The 15,058-nt window shown below is 36.6% G+C and overlaps 1 protein-coding gene and 1 long non-coding RNA gene across 10 annotated transcripts in view; one reads left to right on the top strand and one right to left on the bottom strand.

Annotated features, from left to right (window-relative positions):
* SPAG17 (sperm associated antigen 17) overlaps positions 1–7,466 on the bottom strand; it is a 248,047-nt gene extending 240,581 nt beyond the window's left edge. For 7 of the 9 annotated variants that reach the window (XR_008512558.1, XR_008512547.1, XM_054528859.1 and 4 more), the window contains exon 1: positions 7,280–7,464. Coding sequence is in view for 7 of the 9 variants with exons in the window: in XM_054528859.1 (XP_054384834.1) it covers positions 7,280–7,366 (87 nt within the window). In the remaining 2 variants the exon portion in view is untranslated. Of the gene's footprint in view, positions 1–7,279 lie in introns of all 9 variants that reach the window. The other 2 variants (XM_054528865.1, XM_054528881.1) reach the window with 2 other exon arrangements.
* A 57-nt stretch (positions 7,467–7,523) lies between these two features.
* Positions 7,524–15,058, top strand: part of LOC129049486 (uncharacterized) — a 30,047-nt gene continuing 22,512 nt past the window's right edge. Inside the window, exons 1-2 of the long non-coding RNA XR_010141678.1 lie at positions 7,524–8,012; positions 10,721–10,922. This is a non-coding gene — a long non-coding RNA (uncharacterized LOC129049486). The remainder of the gene's footprint in view (positions 8,013–10,720; positions 10,923–15,058) is intronic.

The following is a 15,058-nucleotide window of genomic DNA, read 5'->3' as shown; positions in this document are numbered from 1 at the left end:
AAAACCTAGAAGAAATGGATAAATTCCTAACACATACAACTTACTGAGATTGAACCATGAATAAATAGATAATTTTAAGAAACCAATAATGAATAATAAGATTGAAGCTATAATAAAAAATATCCCATCAAATAAAATCCCAGGACATGACGGCTTCATTGCTGAATTCTATTGAACATTTACAGTAAAACTCTTACAAATTCTACTCAAATTCTTCAAAAAAATTGAGAAAAATAGAATACTTCCAAATTTAGTCTGTGATGCAGCATTACCTTGATACCAAAACCACATAAAGAAACAACAATATAAAAGGCTATAGGTCAGTATCACTGATAAAGTGATAAATATTATTAAAATGGCCAAAACCGCAATTACTTTTGCACCAACCTAATACTAGCAAACCAAATTCAACAACACATTAAAAAGATAATTTACCATTATCAAGTGGAATTTATGTCAGGAATGCGAGGATGGCTTAACATACATAAATCAAGAAACATGATACATTGTATGAATAGAATCAAGAACAAAACACATATGATCATTTCAATAGATGATGAAAAAGCATTTGACAATATTTAACATCCCTTTAGGATGAAAACCGTAAAAAACTGGGTATAGAAGAAACATACCTCAAATGATAAAGGCCAAACCCTCAGCTAAAATCATACTGACCAGGAAGAAATGGAAAGCCTTTCCTCTAAGATCTAGAATAGGATGAAAAGGATGCTGAATTTTACCACTTTTATTCAATATAATGCTGGAAATCTTGGCCAGAACAATTAGGCAAGAGATAGAGATGAAGGACATCCAAATTGAAAAGAAATATGTCAAATTAGCATTGTTCACAGACATAATTTCATACTTAGAAAAATCTAATGACTTCACCAAAGAGACTGTTAGAACTGATATATTCAGTAAAGTTGCAGGATATGAAATCAGCATACAGAAATCAGTAGCACTTATTTTCACCAGCAGCATACAATCTGAAAAAAAATCAATAAAGCAAGCCCATTTGCAGTAGTGATAAAATGCCTAGGAATCAATTTTATCAAAGAAATGAAAGATCTATACAAGTAAAACTAGAAAACACTGATGTAAGAGATTGAAGAGGATATACACAAAAAAGAAAAGATATCCCATGCTCATGGATTGGAAGAATTAATATTGTAAAAATATCCATACTATCCAAAATAATTTACAGTTATGCAATCCCTATTAAAATACTAATGACAGTCTTCACAGAAATAGAAAAAAATCCTAAAATTTATATGGAACCACACAAAACCCAGCAGAACCAAAGGATTCTTAAGCAAAAAGAGCAAAGCTAGAGGCATCAAACTATCTGATTTCAAAATATAGTAAACAAATCTGCATGGGACTGGCATAAAAATGGACACATAGACCAATGGAACAGAATAGAGAACTCAGATATAAATACACGAATTTGTAGTAAACTCATTTTCAACAACAGTGCCAAGAGCTTACAATAGAAAAGAACAGTCTCTTCAATATATGGGAAATAAATGCTGGGAAAACTGGATATCCATATGCAGAAGAATGAAACTAGACCCCTGTCTCTCTCCATATACAAAAATCAAATCAAAATGGATTGCAGACTTAAATCTAATACCTGAAACTATGAAATTATTAGAAGAAAACATTGGAGAAATGTTTCAGGACATTGGTCTAGGCAAGTATTTTTTTGTGTAAGACCTCAAAAGCATATGCAACCAAAGCAAAAATAGAGAAGTGGGATCATATCAAGCTAAAAAGCTCTGCACAGCAAAGAAAACAATCAACAAAGTGAAAAGACAACTCATGGAGTGGGAGAAAATATTTGCAAATTATCCATCTGACAAGGGATTAATAACCAGGTATTTAAGGAGCTCAAACAACTAAATAGGAAAAAACCCCAAATAATCTGATTTAAAAATAGGCAAAGGATTCAAATAGACATTTCTCAAAAAAGATGTACAAATGACCAAAAGGTATATGAAAATATGCTCAACATCGCTAATCATCAGATAAACGCAAATCAAAACCACAATGAGATATCATCCCACCCTAGTTAAAATGGCTTTTATCAAAAAGACAGGGAATAATGAGTGTTGGCAGGGATGTGGAGAAAGGGTAACTCTTGTATACTGCTGATGAGAATGTAAATTAGTACAGACACTGTAGAAAACTGTATGGAGATTCCTCAAAAAACTAATGATAGAACCACCATATAATCTGGCAGTTCCGCTACTTGTTATATAGCCAAAATAAATGATATCAATGTATCAAAGAAAGATTTGCACTTCCATGTTTATTGCAGCAGTATTCACAATAGCCAAAGTATGGAATCAATGTAAGTTCCCATCAACAGATGAATCAACAAAGAAAACTGTATATACGCAGTACATATACACAATGAAATACTATTCAGCCATACAACATGAAATCTTGTCCTTTATAGCAACAAGGATGGAACTGGTGTTCATTATGTTAAGTGAAATAAGGGAAAGATGAATATTGTATGTTCTCACTTTTATGTAGGAAATAAAAATGTAGATCTCATGAAGATAAAGAGTAGAATGACAGTTATCAGAGGCTGGGAAAAGTAGCGAAGCCGGGGCGTAGAGTTTGCTTAATGGGTACCAATATAGAGTTTGATAGAAGAAATAAGTCCTAGTGTTTAATAGATCAGTAGAGTGACTATAATTTACAATAATCTATCATACATTTCAAAAAAGCTAGAAGAGAATAATTGGAATGTTTCTAGTATAAAGAAAAGACAAATATTTAAAGTGATGAATATCCTACTTATAGTCATTTGATCTTTTCAAACTATATGATTGTATTAAATTATGACATGTACCTCTAAAATGTGTACCTCTATTATGTATGAATACAAAAATAAAATTGATAAAAAAATTTTAAAGGGAGTCCTTTAAGTTGAAATGAAGGATGCTAGATAGTAACTGAAAGCTATAAAAAACATAAATTTCTTTGGTAAAAAAAATGCGTGGACAAATTTATTTTTAAAAGTATTATTGTAATCTGATTTGCAAATCTACTTTATTTTCTACAGGAGTTAAAGAAAAATGTATAAAATTAATTATAAATCTATGCTAATGGGTACATAGTATATAAAGATGTAATTTGTGACATCATAACATAAGTCATGCAGAAGGTGAAGCTGTAAAGTGAATTTATATAAGCAATTGATATTAAGTTGGTATCAATTTAAGACAGATTATTATAATTTTATGATATATGTAATCCCCATGGTAACCACAAAGAAAATATCTATAGAATATACACAGAAGAAAATGAGAAGGCATTCTAAACATGTCACAAAAAAAAAATCAACTAAATAAAGGCACTAATGGAGGTAACAAAGGACACAAAAAATCTGTAAGGCATATAGAAAACAAATAATAAAATGGCAAAAGTAAGTCTTTTCATACCAGTAATTACTTTAAATGTAAATGTATTAAACCCTACAATAATAAAACAGAGACTGGCAGAATGGATTAAAAAACAACAAACAAAACTACTCATAATCTAAGTATACGCTGTCTGCAGAGATTCATTTTAGCTCTAAGGATATGCATAGGTTGAAAGTAAGGGACTGACAAAGATATTCCATGCAAATATTAATAGTAACCAAGAGACAGCAGTGGAGGTTAAGCAACTATAACACAAAAAAAAGACTTTAAGTCAAAAGTTGTTACAAGAGACAAAGAATAAAGATGCTCAACATCACTTATCATTAGAAAAATGAACATCTAAACCACAGTGAGCTATCACCTCATATCTGTTAGGACAGCTATTATTAAAAGATCAAAAACAAAACCAAAAAATGAACAAAAACAAACCTCACCAAAAAATAAATAAATAAAAAATAAAAAGTGCTGGCAAAGATGTGGTGAAATGGAAATCCTCATATATTGTTGGTGGGAATGCAAAATGATGTAGCCCCTGTGCAAAATGATATGGTAGTTCCTCAAAAAATTAAATCCGGGCACAGTGGCTTAATCCTGTAATCCTAGCAGTTTGAAAGCCTGAGGTGGGAGGATTGCTTGAGTCCAGGAGTTTGAGATTAGCCTGGGCCACATAGACCCTGTCTCAAAACAAAATTAAATACAGAATTATCATATGATCCAGCAATTCTACTTCTGTACACATACCCAAATGATTTTAAAGCAGAGACTCCAACAGATTTTAGCACTCCAACAGATTTTAGCACACCCACAGCCAAGAGGTGAAAGCAACCCAAGTGCCCATCAATGAATGAATGAATAAATAAAATGTAAAAAGTAAGGAAATTCTGAGACATGCTACAATATGAATGAACCTTGAAGACATTATGTTAAGTAAAATAAGAGTCACAAAAAGACAAATACTACATGATTCCACTTACATGAAGTACCTAAAGTATTCAAATTTGGAGAGACAGAAAATACAAGGGCAGCTTCCAGGGGGTGAGGAGAGGGAAGGATGGGGAATTAATGTTGTTTAAATAGTACTGAGTGCTAAGGTTAACACTTCTTCCTATCACTGTGGCCAATAGAGCCTGCCTTGACCATTGCATGGAAAGATTTTAATCTCTATGATACCAAGGCATCTTTGACTTTCTAATGCTGCTAGAGATCATAAATATAATGTCTATGTCACATACATACTAACACAAAAGGGTATTTTTATAATCTTATTGCCAATGTACCTATTTTCTTTTTATATAATTTGAGATGTGATATTTCACTCATGTCAATAAGTTAAATATTTTGGTATATGGATAGCAAAGATAGTAAATGACCATTTCCTTGACGGAATTAATTTAGGAGCAATGTATACCTAGAAGTGGTCTAACGTACATTTTTCTCCCAATCTAAATGTGTCAGATTTACTTAGTGCACATATTAGTCTCCCTACTTAAAATAATCATGCTCCTTCCTTCTATCTGTTCAAATTCCACCCATTATTTAGGGCCCAGGTGAAGGCAAATATTTTACAAATCATTTCCTGACTATCCCAGCCCATATGCATCTTCCTAACCTCTAGTCTTAGTGCTTAGTGATAGAATTTAATCATTTAATCATTTAGTGCTTAGTGATAGAATGCTTTGTATTATTTGCTATCATTTTATATTTTAAAACCAACTAAAATGTATGAAACAATTGATAATTATTCCAGCCTGAAAGGACAACCTGAGACAGTGATAGAAGGTAAATTCAATAAAACCAAATTGTGAACTTGTTTATTCTCTTTAAAGCCTACCCAACATGAACATGAGTTCAAAAATACTATTGATTTGGGTTATCCAATGAGTTACTTCTAAAAACTGGTTTATGGAAGACTGGAGGAATTCTTTCCTTCTCTCTCACCCCCAACACACACACATAATACAACACACACACTAGCACACACACTCAACCACACATACTTGGACATGAGTAACAAGTGTATGGAAAGAAACTCTCTGGATACTAAAACAATAGAGCACACTATGTGTGCTAAAATTCACACACCCACACTCATCTACAACCTAAATTCAGAGTCCATTTCATTGGCGGTTAGGGCATGCCTCTGGGCATTGAACTGCTGGGTTAATCTGGGAATTATTCTTTTAGATCAGACATGAAATCAAACAGAGAAAAATGTGAGAGGAGATGGAGGGTAGTTGTCTTTTTCCTGCAATAAGAAAATGTGTATTCCAACAAACTGAAGAAAATTGAGTTCACTATAGTTAAAACTACATATTACTTTGAGTTCAAATTCTTTCTATTAATACATAAGATTTATTGAAGTTATATTGTTTGAGTAGGATCAAGAAAGCTGAATATTATTTCAGGTTTTCAAGCCATAAGGACAAATAGTGCCTTTAGGTTTTCCATTCAACTAGGAAAATTATAGCTTCATATTTGCAACACTAAAGCTAATGCAGTGTCAGCACCTCCATCAAACTCCGTTGTTCAGCAGTTTATAATTCAAGCAGAAATGTTCACTCCAAGACCAAACTTGGCCTACACAATCTCAAAGAAAATGGAGAAAAAATTATTTTGGCTAGCGCTGACTTATAAAAGCAAAAGACAGGGTGCTTTTACAAAGTGCTTTGAAAAACATCTTTGAGAATTTGAGAATGTAACTGGGGATTACTGAGTTGACATCGGCATTACTAAAGTTATAGAAAGGACCCAAAATTCCATGACATCACATCAGCATCAGGAGTATCATAACTACTTTCATGAAATTCTTCATCAGGATTAATTTCCTTATCAAACAGAATTACTGTTAATAGGAAAAAAAAACAGTTATAGTGGAAAATAAAGACAGGTAAAAATTTCTCATGAGGGCAACACAAGACTTTAGATCCATTTTCCGTTTAAGTACTAACTCTCTATTGCACCATACAGACATATATAAAATGAAAAAAAAAAAATTTTCCCCACTTTTCAAAATAGTTCACAATGGCGGGCTGGAATTTCCAGAAACAACTTTTCTCTTCCCAAATGCTAACTTGTACATAGAAACAGCTTAATGTAGAAGGGGATTTCCAGCCGCAGGCGACAAGAGCTATTGGGCTCCTCATTCACTGAAGCTGGGTGGGGAGCCAGTGAATTCTGGGATCTCATGCACTTTGAAGTCCTGTGGTAGGTGGTTTGTAGATTGCCTGGTGCCTTTGTGGCATCCTGTGTGTAAGTTGGCCGCCAACCCCTCATTGCTCTGATCTCCTACACCTTCAAAATATGTCAAAACTTTAATATAGTGGGATCAGGGCATTACATTAAAAAATCATCTTTTCCTATCTATACAAGGCTCCCTTGTACTAAATACAGTGTAATTCTAGGCACTCCGTGTCTGTTTTCACTCAGCATTTATTAAAGCCCTATTATGGGCCAGGCCACAGATGATTTGATGCGATTCTCATCCTTTAGAAGGTTTCAGGAGAAAACAAAAAGTCCATAAAAGGAATTCCAGTACAATTGTGGAGTGCCATCTGGACGACTTAACTGAAAAGGCTCTGGAGGTGTCAGAGCGACACCTCCTCTCTTCCCCACCACGCAGTTCTCACCAACTTTTGAAATCACACTGACTCACCTGGTGGGTGTTCCCTTAAGTTCCGTTCGTTTATCAAGCACTTCCTGTCCCTGGGACCCTGGGTCCTGGAACCATCAGGCCACGGAGAGATACGGGTGAGAGGGCGAGCCTTAAGGCGTCGCCTAGGAGGGTCTGGCCGGGCCTCTGGCATTGCCGGGGGCAGGGAGGGCTTAAAGGGCTCAAGGCTCACCTGATTGAACTGTGCAGCTATGAGCGAGGGTTCCCATATCTTAGAACTGGTGTTCACAGTCCCTCCTTTATCCTTCTTGGGTGCCATGCAGAGGACGGGAGAAGCATTGGCCTCTAAACTGGGCGCAGGCCCTGCCTAAGCGTCCTCGCTACCACAGTAACCGAAGCCACGCCCAGTTCCTGAACTACGTCTGCTCCCCTCCCCCAATCCCGTTCAGAATCCTTGGGTCAACCGCTTCCGTCTCCACAGCAACGGAGTTTCAGAGCGCGCGGCAGCTTGAGGGCGGGGTTCCCAGTCCCTCGGTCAAATTTTGGGACTTTTCAGCAGAAAAGCTGCACAAGTGGGGGAGGGCAGAACGAGGCTGGCCTCGGCAGGTCGGGCTACGTTATTCTACGGTCTGAGGCGTTGTCTAGAAACTCAAAATCTCTGGAATCCCATCCAGGACTCCTCCACCAAGATTTCTTCCGATCCTGAGTAACCAAGATTGGAATACTGACCCCTTCAGGAGGCAGCCCATGCCTTTTTTTTTCCAACCGCTGTAATGGGCCCCAAATGCTTCCTTGTATGAATCCAAATTTGTCTCTCCTTGACCTCTACCCTCTGCACTGGTTCAGCCTCCACCTCTGGGGCCTTACTAAACAAGTCCACGTGACCCCTTATCTAATTGTAGGTGGGATTAATGTACTTATCTGCCCAAACAGCTCCAGTCCTTTAAACTGCCTTTTATTGATTGGTAAGTAGACTTTTTTTTCTCCTTTTTTCCCACCCTGCACTCAACAATATCTAAAATATCCTGGTTGGACAAGTTTCCCAAAATAATGATAGTAATAAGAACCATTGTTTCTTGAGCACTGGTTATATGCTATATACAAGATTATTTCATATAATTCTCACAACCACCTTATCCCAATTCCCACAGTGTTTGATTGATGGTGCCAGGATTAGATCCCAGGGTTATCTGAGTCACAGATCTAGTGTGCATAACTGCTACACTGCTGTCTACTACTGTTTTAGGCCTGCCAAAATGAGGGATACCCCCTTCTGGAGCTAAATTTACTTTTGTTTTTTATTGCAGTGAGACAAATGTGAGGACACCCTGGGGCAGAGCGCAACCAAAGGTGCCTTGCTGTCTCATTAGTCGTATAAAATTCAGCCCTGACCAGGGCTTAACTAGCCATTAATGCCCTGCACTTTGCCTAGAGGTGAGATGCTTCAGTTATCCCAGTGGCCCAGATGAGTGAGGTGATGCAAGCCAGAAGCTTAATTTCACTGGGCACAACCTGATGAATGGGTGACCTTCCACGAGGGATGTTCTAAACCTTTTAATTGCTAACCCTTTTAATTTCTTTGAGGAATAAATTGAGGGAAGGAGAATAGTGATATCCAGCCACTAGCATCCTTTTTCATTTGGGGGGAAATTTTAATGATGATGCTTCAACTTTTGTTCATAATTTGGACCATGAAAGGAAGTTTATCTTTCCACCCTAATTCTTTAATACAGATACAGTGAGCCCTCCCATCATCACAGTTCTTCATCCCTGGATTTAACCAACTTTGGATCCAAAATATTAAAACATAAATAAATATACAAATAAAATATACAGCATAACAACTATTTTACAGCATTTACATAATATTAGATATTATAAATAATCTAGATACGATTTAAAGTGTAGGAGAGAATATGCGTAGGTTATATGCAAATACTAGGCCATTTTATTGAGAGGTGAAGCCAGCTGGACTTCCTGGGTTGAGGGGGACTTGGAGAACTTTTCTGGCTTACAACAGGATTGTCAAATGCACCAATCAGCACTCTGTAGCTAGGATTGTAAAATGCAGCAATCAGTGCTCTGTAGCTAACAAGGGGATTGTAGAATGCACCAATCAGTGCTCTGTAGCTAGCAAGAGGATTGTAAAATGCACCAATCAGCGCTCTGTAACACACACCAATCAGCGCTCTGTAAAATGCATCAATCAGCACTCTGTAAAACGCAGCAATCAGCAGGATCCTAAAAGTAGCCAATCATAGTGAGGATGAAAAAAGGGCAGTCTGATAGGACAAAAACGAAACATGGGCGGGGATAATAAGGGAATAAAAGCTGCCTCCCAGCAGAGGCAGACTGGGTGGTTCACACCAGTCTCCTGCCTCAGCCTCCTGACTAGCTGGGACTACAGGCGCCCGCCACCACGCCCGTCTAATTTTTGTATTTTTAGTAGAGATGGGGTTTCACTGTGTTAGCCAGGATGGTCTCCATCTCCTGACCTCATGATCCTCTCGCTTCAGCCTCCCAAAGTGCTGAGATTACAGGTGTGAGCCACTGCGCCCGGCCAGTGTCCATGCCATCTTTAAGAGCTTTAATACGGTGGAGGTCTAGGCTTCAGGCTTGAAGTCAGCGAGACCATAAGCCCACCAGCAGGAACCAACTGCAGACACATCATTAAGGGACTTGAATATCAGACATTTTTCTATCAGAGAATGTGGAGGGTCCTGGAACCAATTCCCTGTGGATACCAAGGGACCATTGTATTAAAGAAAAACAATTTCTAGAAACAGTCTTTCACAGAAACTTTACAGAAAAATACGAGTTTTTATTTCTTGCTGGAATAAATACAGTTCATCTTCTTGGGAGTGAATAGATAGATCCTATGGCAGCCTAGCCATAGGCTAAATAATTTACATGTGGAAGCCCTCTTTTGTCATGAGAATAAAATAACTGATGCATGGTAATGCCAGAGAGAGATGTGCCAGAAAAGGATTTTCCTGAGAGTCTGTAACAACATCGAGGCTGCTATTAATTTTCATAGCATTTTCTCCAAAATTTTGTTCCTCGCCAAAATTTTTTCAGCATTTGTAAGATGAAAATTTTCTTTGTATTATGGCTAGAAAATAAAGTTGAGTCTCTTTCAGACAAAAAAAAAAAAAAATCTACCTAATCATTAATTAGATCATTCTAAATTTTGATCAAGTTCTCATAGTTTTAAACTGGGGGAAGAAAAGTCCTGCCTTTTTATTTAAAAGGTAGTAAAAAGTTTGTTGGCATTCCGGGATATTTTATAAGAAATTTAGCTGTTTGTGCATGTCATGCTACATTACTAATATTCTTTCTTCTTGAATGTGAACGCACACTTCAAAATAAACCATTACCTGCAATCAGTTTTGCCAGATCACTAGCAGATGATTAATAAAATAGGTTGCAGATAAGAAAGGGAAAAAAATGGAATAAGCAGAAAAAAAGTAAAATTAAGTGTTATTTAAAAATTGCAGAGATAGTGTCACTAGCCATTTTTTAACAAGTGACAGCTGTCCAACCACAATATTGGCAGCAATAAGATGTTTGCAATATTTATTGTGACAGAAACTATCCAGTTGTTCATCAGACATTTCCTTTTATTTTCTCCTAATATGGGAGTCAGACATTTTTTGGCCTTCCTTATTCTTAGATGTGAACATGTGACTGAGTTCTAGCCAAGCCTGGCCTTGAAAAATGTCTCCCAGCAGTGTTCATACCCTTTTTGCTTGATATTGGAGTGGCATTGAAAACCTTGAATCTCTGAATGATTGCTGTGACACAGAGGTCTCCCCTTCCCCTGAAGATCATCCTGCTCCTTCCACCAAAAGCATTTGCTTGGGACTATTATGTAGGTGAGAATTAAACGTTTTTCTTAAAGCTGCTGAAGTACTGGGGTTTGCTATAGCAGCCAGGGTTACCGTAACTACCCTAACATTTTTTATCATTTTCATCTTAGAATCACCTGTTAGTAAATCTAACACCAGCCAGCCTTTCTGAAACTGCCTGAGAGAACAACCTTGTTACTTTCAAGGAGGCAATACACAATGCTGGCCACTGTGAGAGGCAGGAAGATCTAATCCCTGCCTCCCCACTACCCCCTGCATCTAGTGAGATCTCGATCTCACCCTCTACCTTGCTTTCCATCTGCATATACAGTACATTCTTTCACTTCTTTATCTAGTAAATAAATTTCTTACTTTAAAGAAATGGTTTGCATAGTTAAGTAATACAACAAACTAGTCTTATATCACCTGTACTTAGGAAAAAATATTCCTGTTTTTCAGAAGATAAACCAACTAGATCCATCACCTAGCTATCCATATACATCATTTATAATTTTGAAAATGATTTAAAGGAATTGAACATTTTGAAAGCCAAAAATAAATATTTCAGAATGGAAGAGTGTATTTCTAATATAATCTTTTATAGTTTCCTTGGTGAAGTCCTACCAGAAAACATTTAAATATAGCAGGTTTTCCAAAATTGATTTAAGGAGTTTAAAATAAAGGTTTTATTACAGAATGCTTTTTGCCCACTTTTGGCCTTTTCCACTATTCTAGGGAAAATGGTACTCTAGATAATTTATGATGCAAAATGGGAAGATATTATACAGTAACCAAATTTATAAAGGGTTTCATCACAGAATTGGTCTGTTTAATTTCAGAAAATAGGTGTGAATGACAATGTTCATAGTTTGAAGTTGCAAAAGTCATTCAGCCAAAAAAGGACCCTGCCAAGAACAGAAAAAAAGCATTACCATCTGTCATACATTTATGCTTTTTTGGTATAATAAATTGTTTCCCCCACTAAATATAAGTTGAAACTTTATAAGCATATACTTTACTACATAAATTTTCCCATATGTCAGTGGCTAAAACAAAACTATACTATTTGGAGAATTTTCTTTCACATTGGCAGGGTTACTCCTGGTTTGTTTGATTTAGTTTTTCCAGAATGAGTTTGCATTTGATATGTTTAGCTTACCAAAGACTGTCCACTTTCAGGGATGCACGATTTCTTTAGGCTATGATTGCTGAATAAGTTATTTCTTCAATTATTATGCTTTGATCTTATAATTCACTCTTACTCAGGTGTGAAGTTAGCCATATTACTTTTCATACTTGAAAGGTTTAGCCAACTATTGATGCATCCAGTACTTCCATTGTTGTCAGGTAACAGCAGGAACTATGGACCAATTCAATTCTAGGCCAGGATTCCAGGTATTCGAAATCCATTTAGCTGCAGCAACCAACTTGCCTTGGGTTAAGAAGGCCTCACAGATGTCTACTGATTTCTCCATTTGGTATCCTACATCCAAGAACACCTCTCGGTATACATATGTCTTGTTCACACCAAGATCTTTGCATTTCTAACCTTCAAAATAGAGTGCTATAATGCCCTGTCTTTGAGTTTTTATTGTGTGTGATACAGAGGGCTAGGTGTCTTTCAGCTACAGGGTCCAAAACATATGGAGAATATTATACCTGCATTCTATGGTGAGCATTAGCTTCCTATTTATTTTTGAGTGCTATTTAAAGTGTTGACTTTAATCTTTAAAGCCCCTCATTGTTTAGAAGCCAGTTACTCCAGATATCACATCTCTCCCTATGCATCACTGTGGCAATTAAAATCAGCTGCAGTGCTTGCAATTTGTAATCCCGTGTGAATTCTGGGGAGCCTGGGAGTAGATCACTTTCCAGAGAAGAACTTCCCTAAGAACCCTCAGTTTCTGTCAATGATAAAAGCAGTATTTGGAGTTTATAGTTTTGGCCTTGAATGTCTTGTCATATATCTGTAAGTGTCTGGAACCATAATTAAGTGCTGTTGATTTAATTTTTATGTTATTTGTAGTGAGAGAGTTTAGAATACCAAATCTACATTTAATGAATCAGAAAATAACAACTGTACATAGTAAAAATAGGCAAAGCTAAAATTCATCTGTTTCGTATTTATTAGTGTGGGAGTTTTCACTCTAGTGTTCTCTCAAGTCTTTCTTTGAATCTAATTTTAATATCTTCAGTGAAGGGATTTGCCCTGAATCCTTAGGGAAGCATTTCAAAATCCATAACTCATGTAATTTATTTCTCTAAATGCTTACCTAAATGTTTGATTTCTTAATGTTTTATCAGATGTCTGTTACTTATAAATGTGTGCTATGTTAAATAATAACTTTCTTTTTTCTGTATACAAGGTCCAAAAGCTATAGCTGAGGTAAACCTACTCCAATCTAACAGACTACACCAAGTAATATTATGCGAGATCATGGAACATTCTTTTGGAGAGAACAGATGATTGGTAATGGGGCTTTGAGGACCTGGTAGCACTGTATATGAGGCTTAGGTGAAGAGTGGTGTCTACCACTTTTCTTACCCATCCGTCTTCAACTTCTCATTCCTTTTTCCAGCCTAACCCTCAGCCTTCTTCAAAAAATGCAGAATACCACTAGGAAGATTTCCGAATGACTTCCTGGGAAGTTTGTCTCTGACTATGATCTTGTAAATGTTAAATGCAACTGTGTTACTCACCTTTTTCTGTCTTACCATGTATGCCAATCTATAGTTCCATGAATTAATTTTGCTTTGCTAGATTCCAATTTTTGTGTAATATCCTGTTATGGAGGGAACCCCAACCAAAGGCTGTAGGATACCATAGTGCCCCACTTATTGAGAAGGGGTTATCATTCAGTAGGACCCAATTACTTCATTTCCTCCTATATTTCAAGCTCATAGATCATTTGCTTACCTAATAACTATAAAATGTTCTTTCTTAGTATTTTATACTATATTCATCTCTTGGTAAGAAAATGTTTATCTGATTAAATGAAATTGTATTTCCCAGTTGACTGGTGTTGCCATTTAGAGGGATGGGAATGCTAGAAAAAGAAGGTTCTGGAGGGGTTGGGTGGCAGGTGAGGAAATTATGATTTTGGTTTTAGACGTGTTCAGTGTGTGTACCGTTGAGACATCCAGATGTCTCAGGCAATTGGATATGTGGGCCTGGTGCTTACAGCAGGGATAGACATGGGTGAATCATCAGCATATGAGGTTGAGTTTGCCTGGAGAGACCACCAAGTGAACAGGGGAGCAGAACCCAGAGCTGAACCTTTAGGAGACTGTAGATGTGAGGAAGAAAATAGATATGCGACCAAAGAGGTGTGTCACTGGAGCCAAAGGACAGGATGAGAGCATTTCTAAAATGAGGGAATGTCCAGCAGTGTTAAATGCTACTGAGAGGTCAAGTGAGAAAGACTGAAAAATGCTTGCTGGATTTAGGGAAGAAAAGATCAGCAGTAGTTAGCTACTCTACTTTAGCTACATTCACTTGAATGCATTTCCTATGCAGGTAATTTTTCCTACTGTTCTTGGGTCAAACTGATCTTTAAGAGTGATTTTTTAAAAAAATTACATTTCTGATAATTTTATATGTGGTAGATTTATGGGCTGAAAGAATTAATATTGTTAAAATGTTCATACTACCCAAAGTGACCTAAAGATTCAGTGCAATCCCTATCAAAATTCCAGTGGCATTCTTCACAGAAATAGAAAAAAAAATCCTAAAATTTATGAGACCACAAAAGACTCTGAATTGCTGTAAAGCAACCCCAAGCAAAAAGAACAGAGACAGAGGTATTAATATTACATTACCTGACTTCAAACTAAATTACAAAGTTATAGTAATCAAAACAACATGGTACTGGCATAAAAACACATAGACCAATGAAACAGAATAGAGAACCCAGATATAAATCCATGTATTTACAGTGAAATTATTTTCAACAAAGGTTGCAAAAACATACCCTGGAGAAAGGACAGTCTCTTCAATAAATGGCGCTGGGAAAACTGGACAACCACTAGAATAAAACATTGGAAAAATGCTTTGGAACATTGGCCTAGGCAAAGATTTCTTGAGTAGGACCTCAAAAGCACAGGCAACAGAAGCAAAAATGGATAAATGTGATCTTATCAAGTTAAAAAGCTTCTGCACACAA

Source organism: Pongo abelii, chromosome 1, assembly GCF_028885655.2.
Source record: "Pongo abelii isolate AG06213 chromosome 1, NHGRI_mPonAbe1-v2.0_pri, whole genome shotgun sequence".
NCBI lineage: Eukaryota > Metazoa > Chordata > Mammalia > Primates > Hominidae > Pongo > Pongo abelii.
This window is presented reverse-complemented; position numbering and strand designations above follow the sequence as displayed.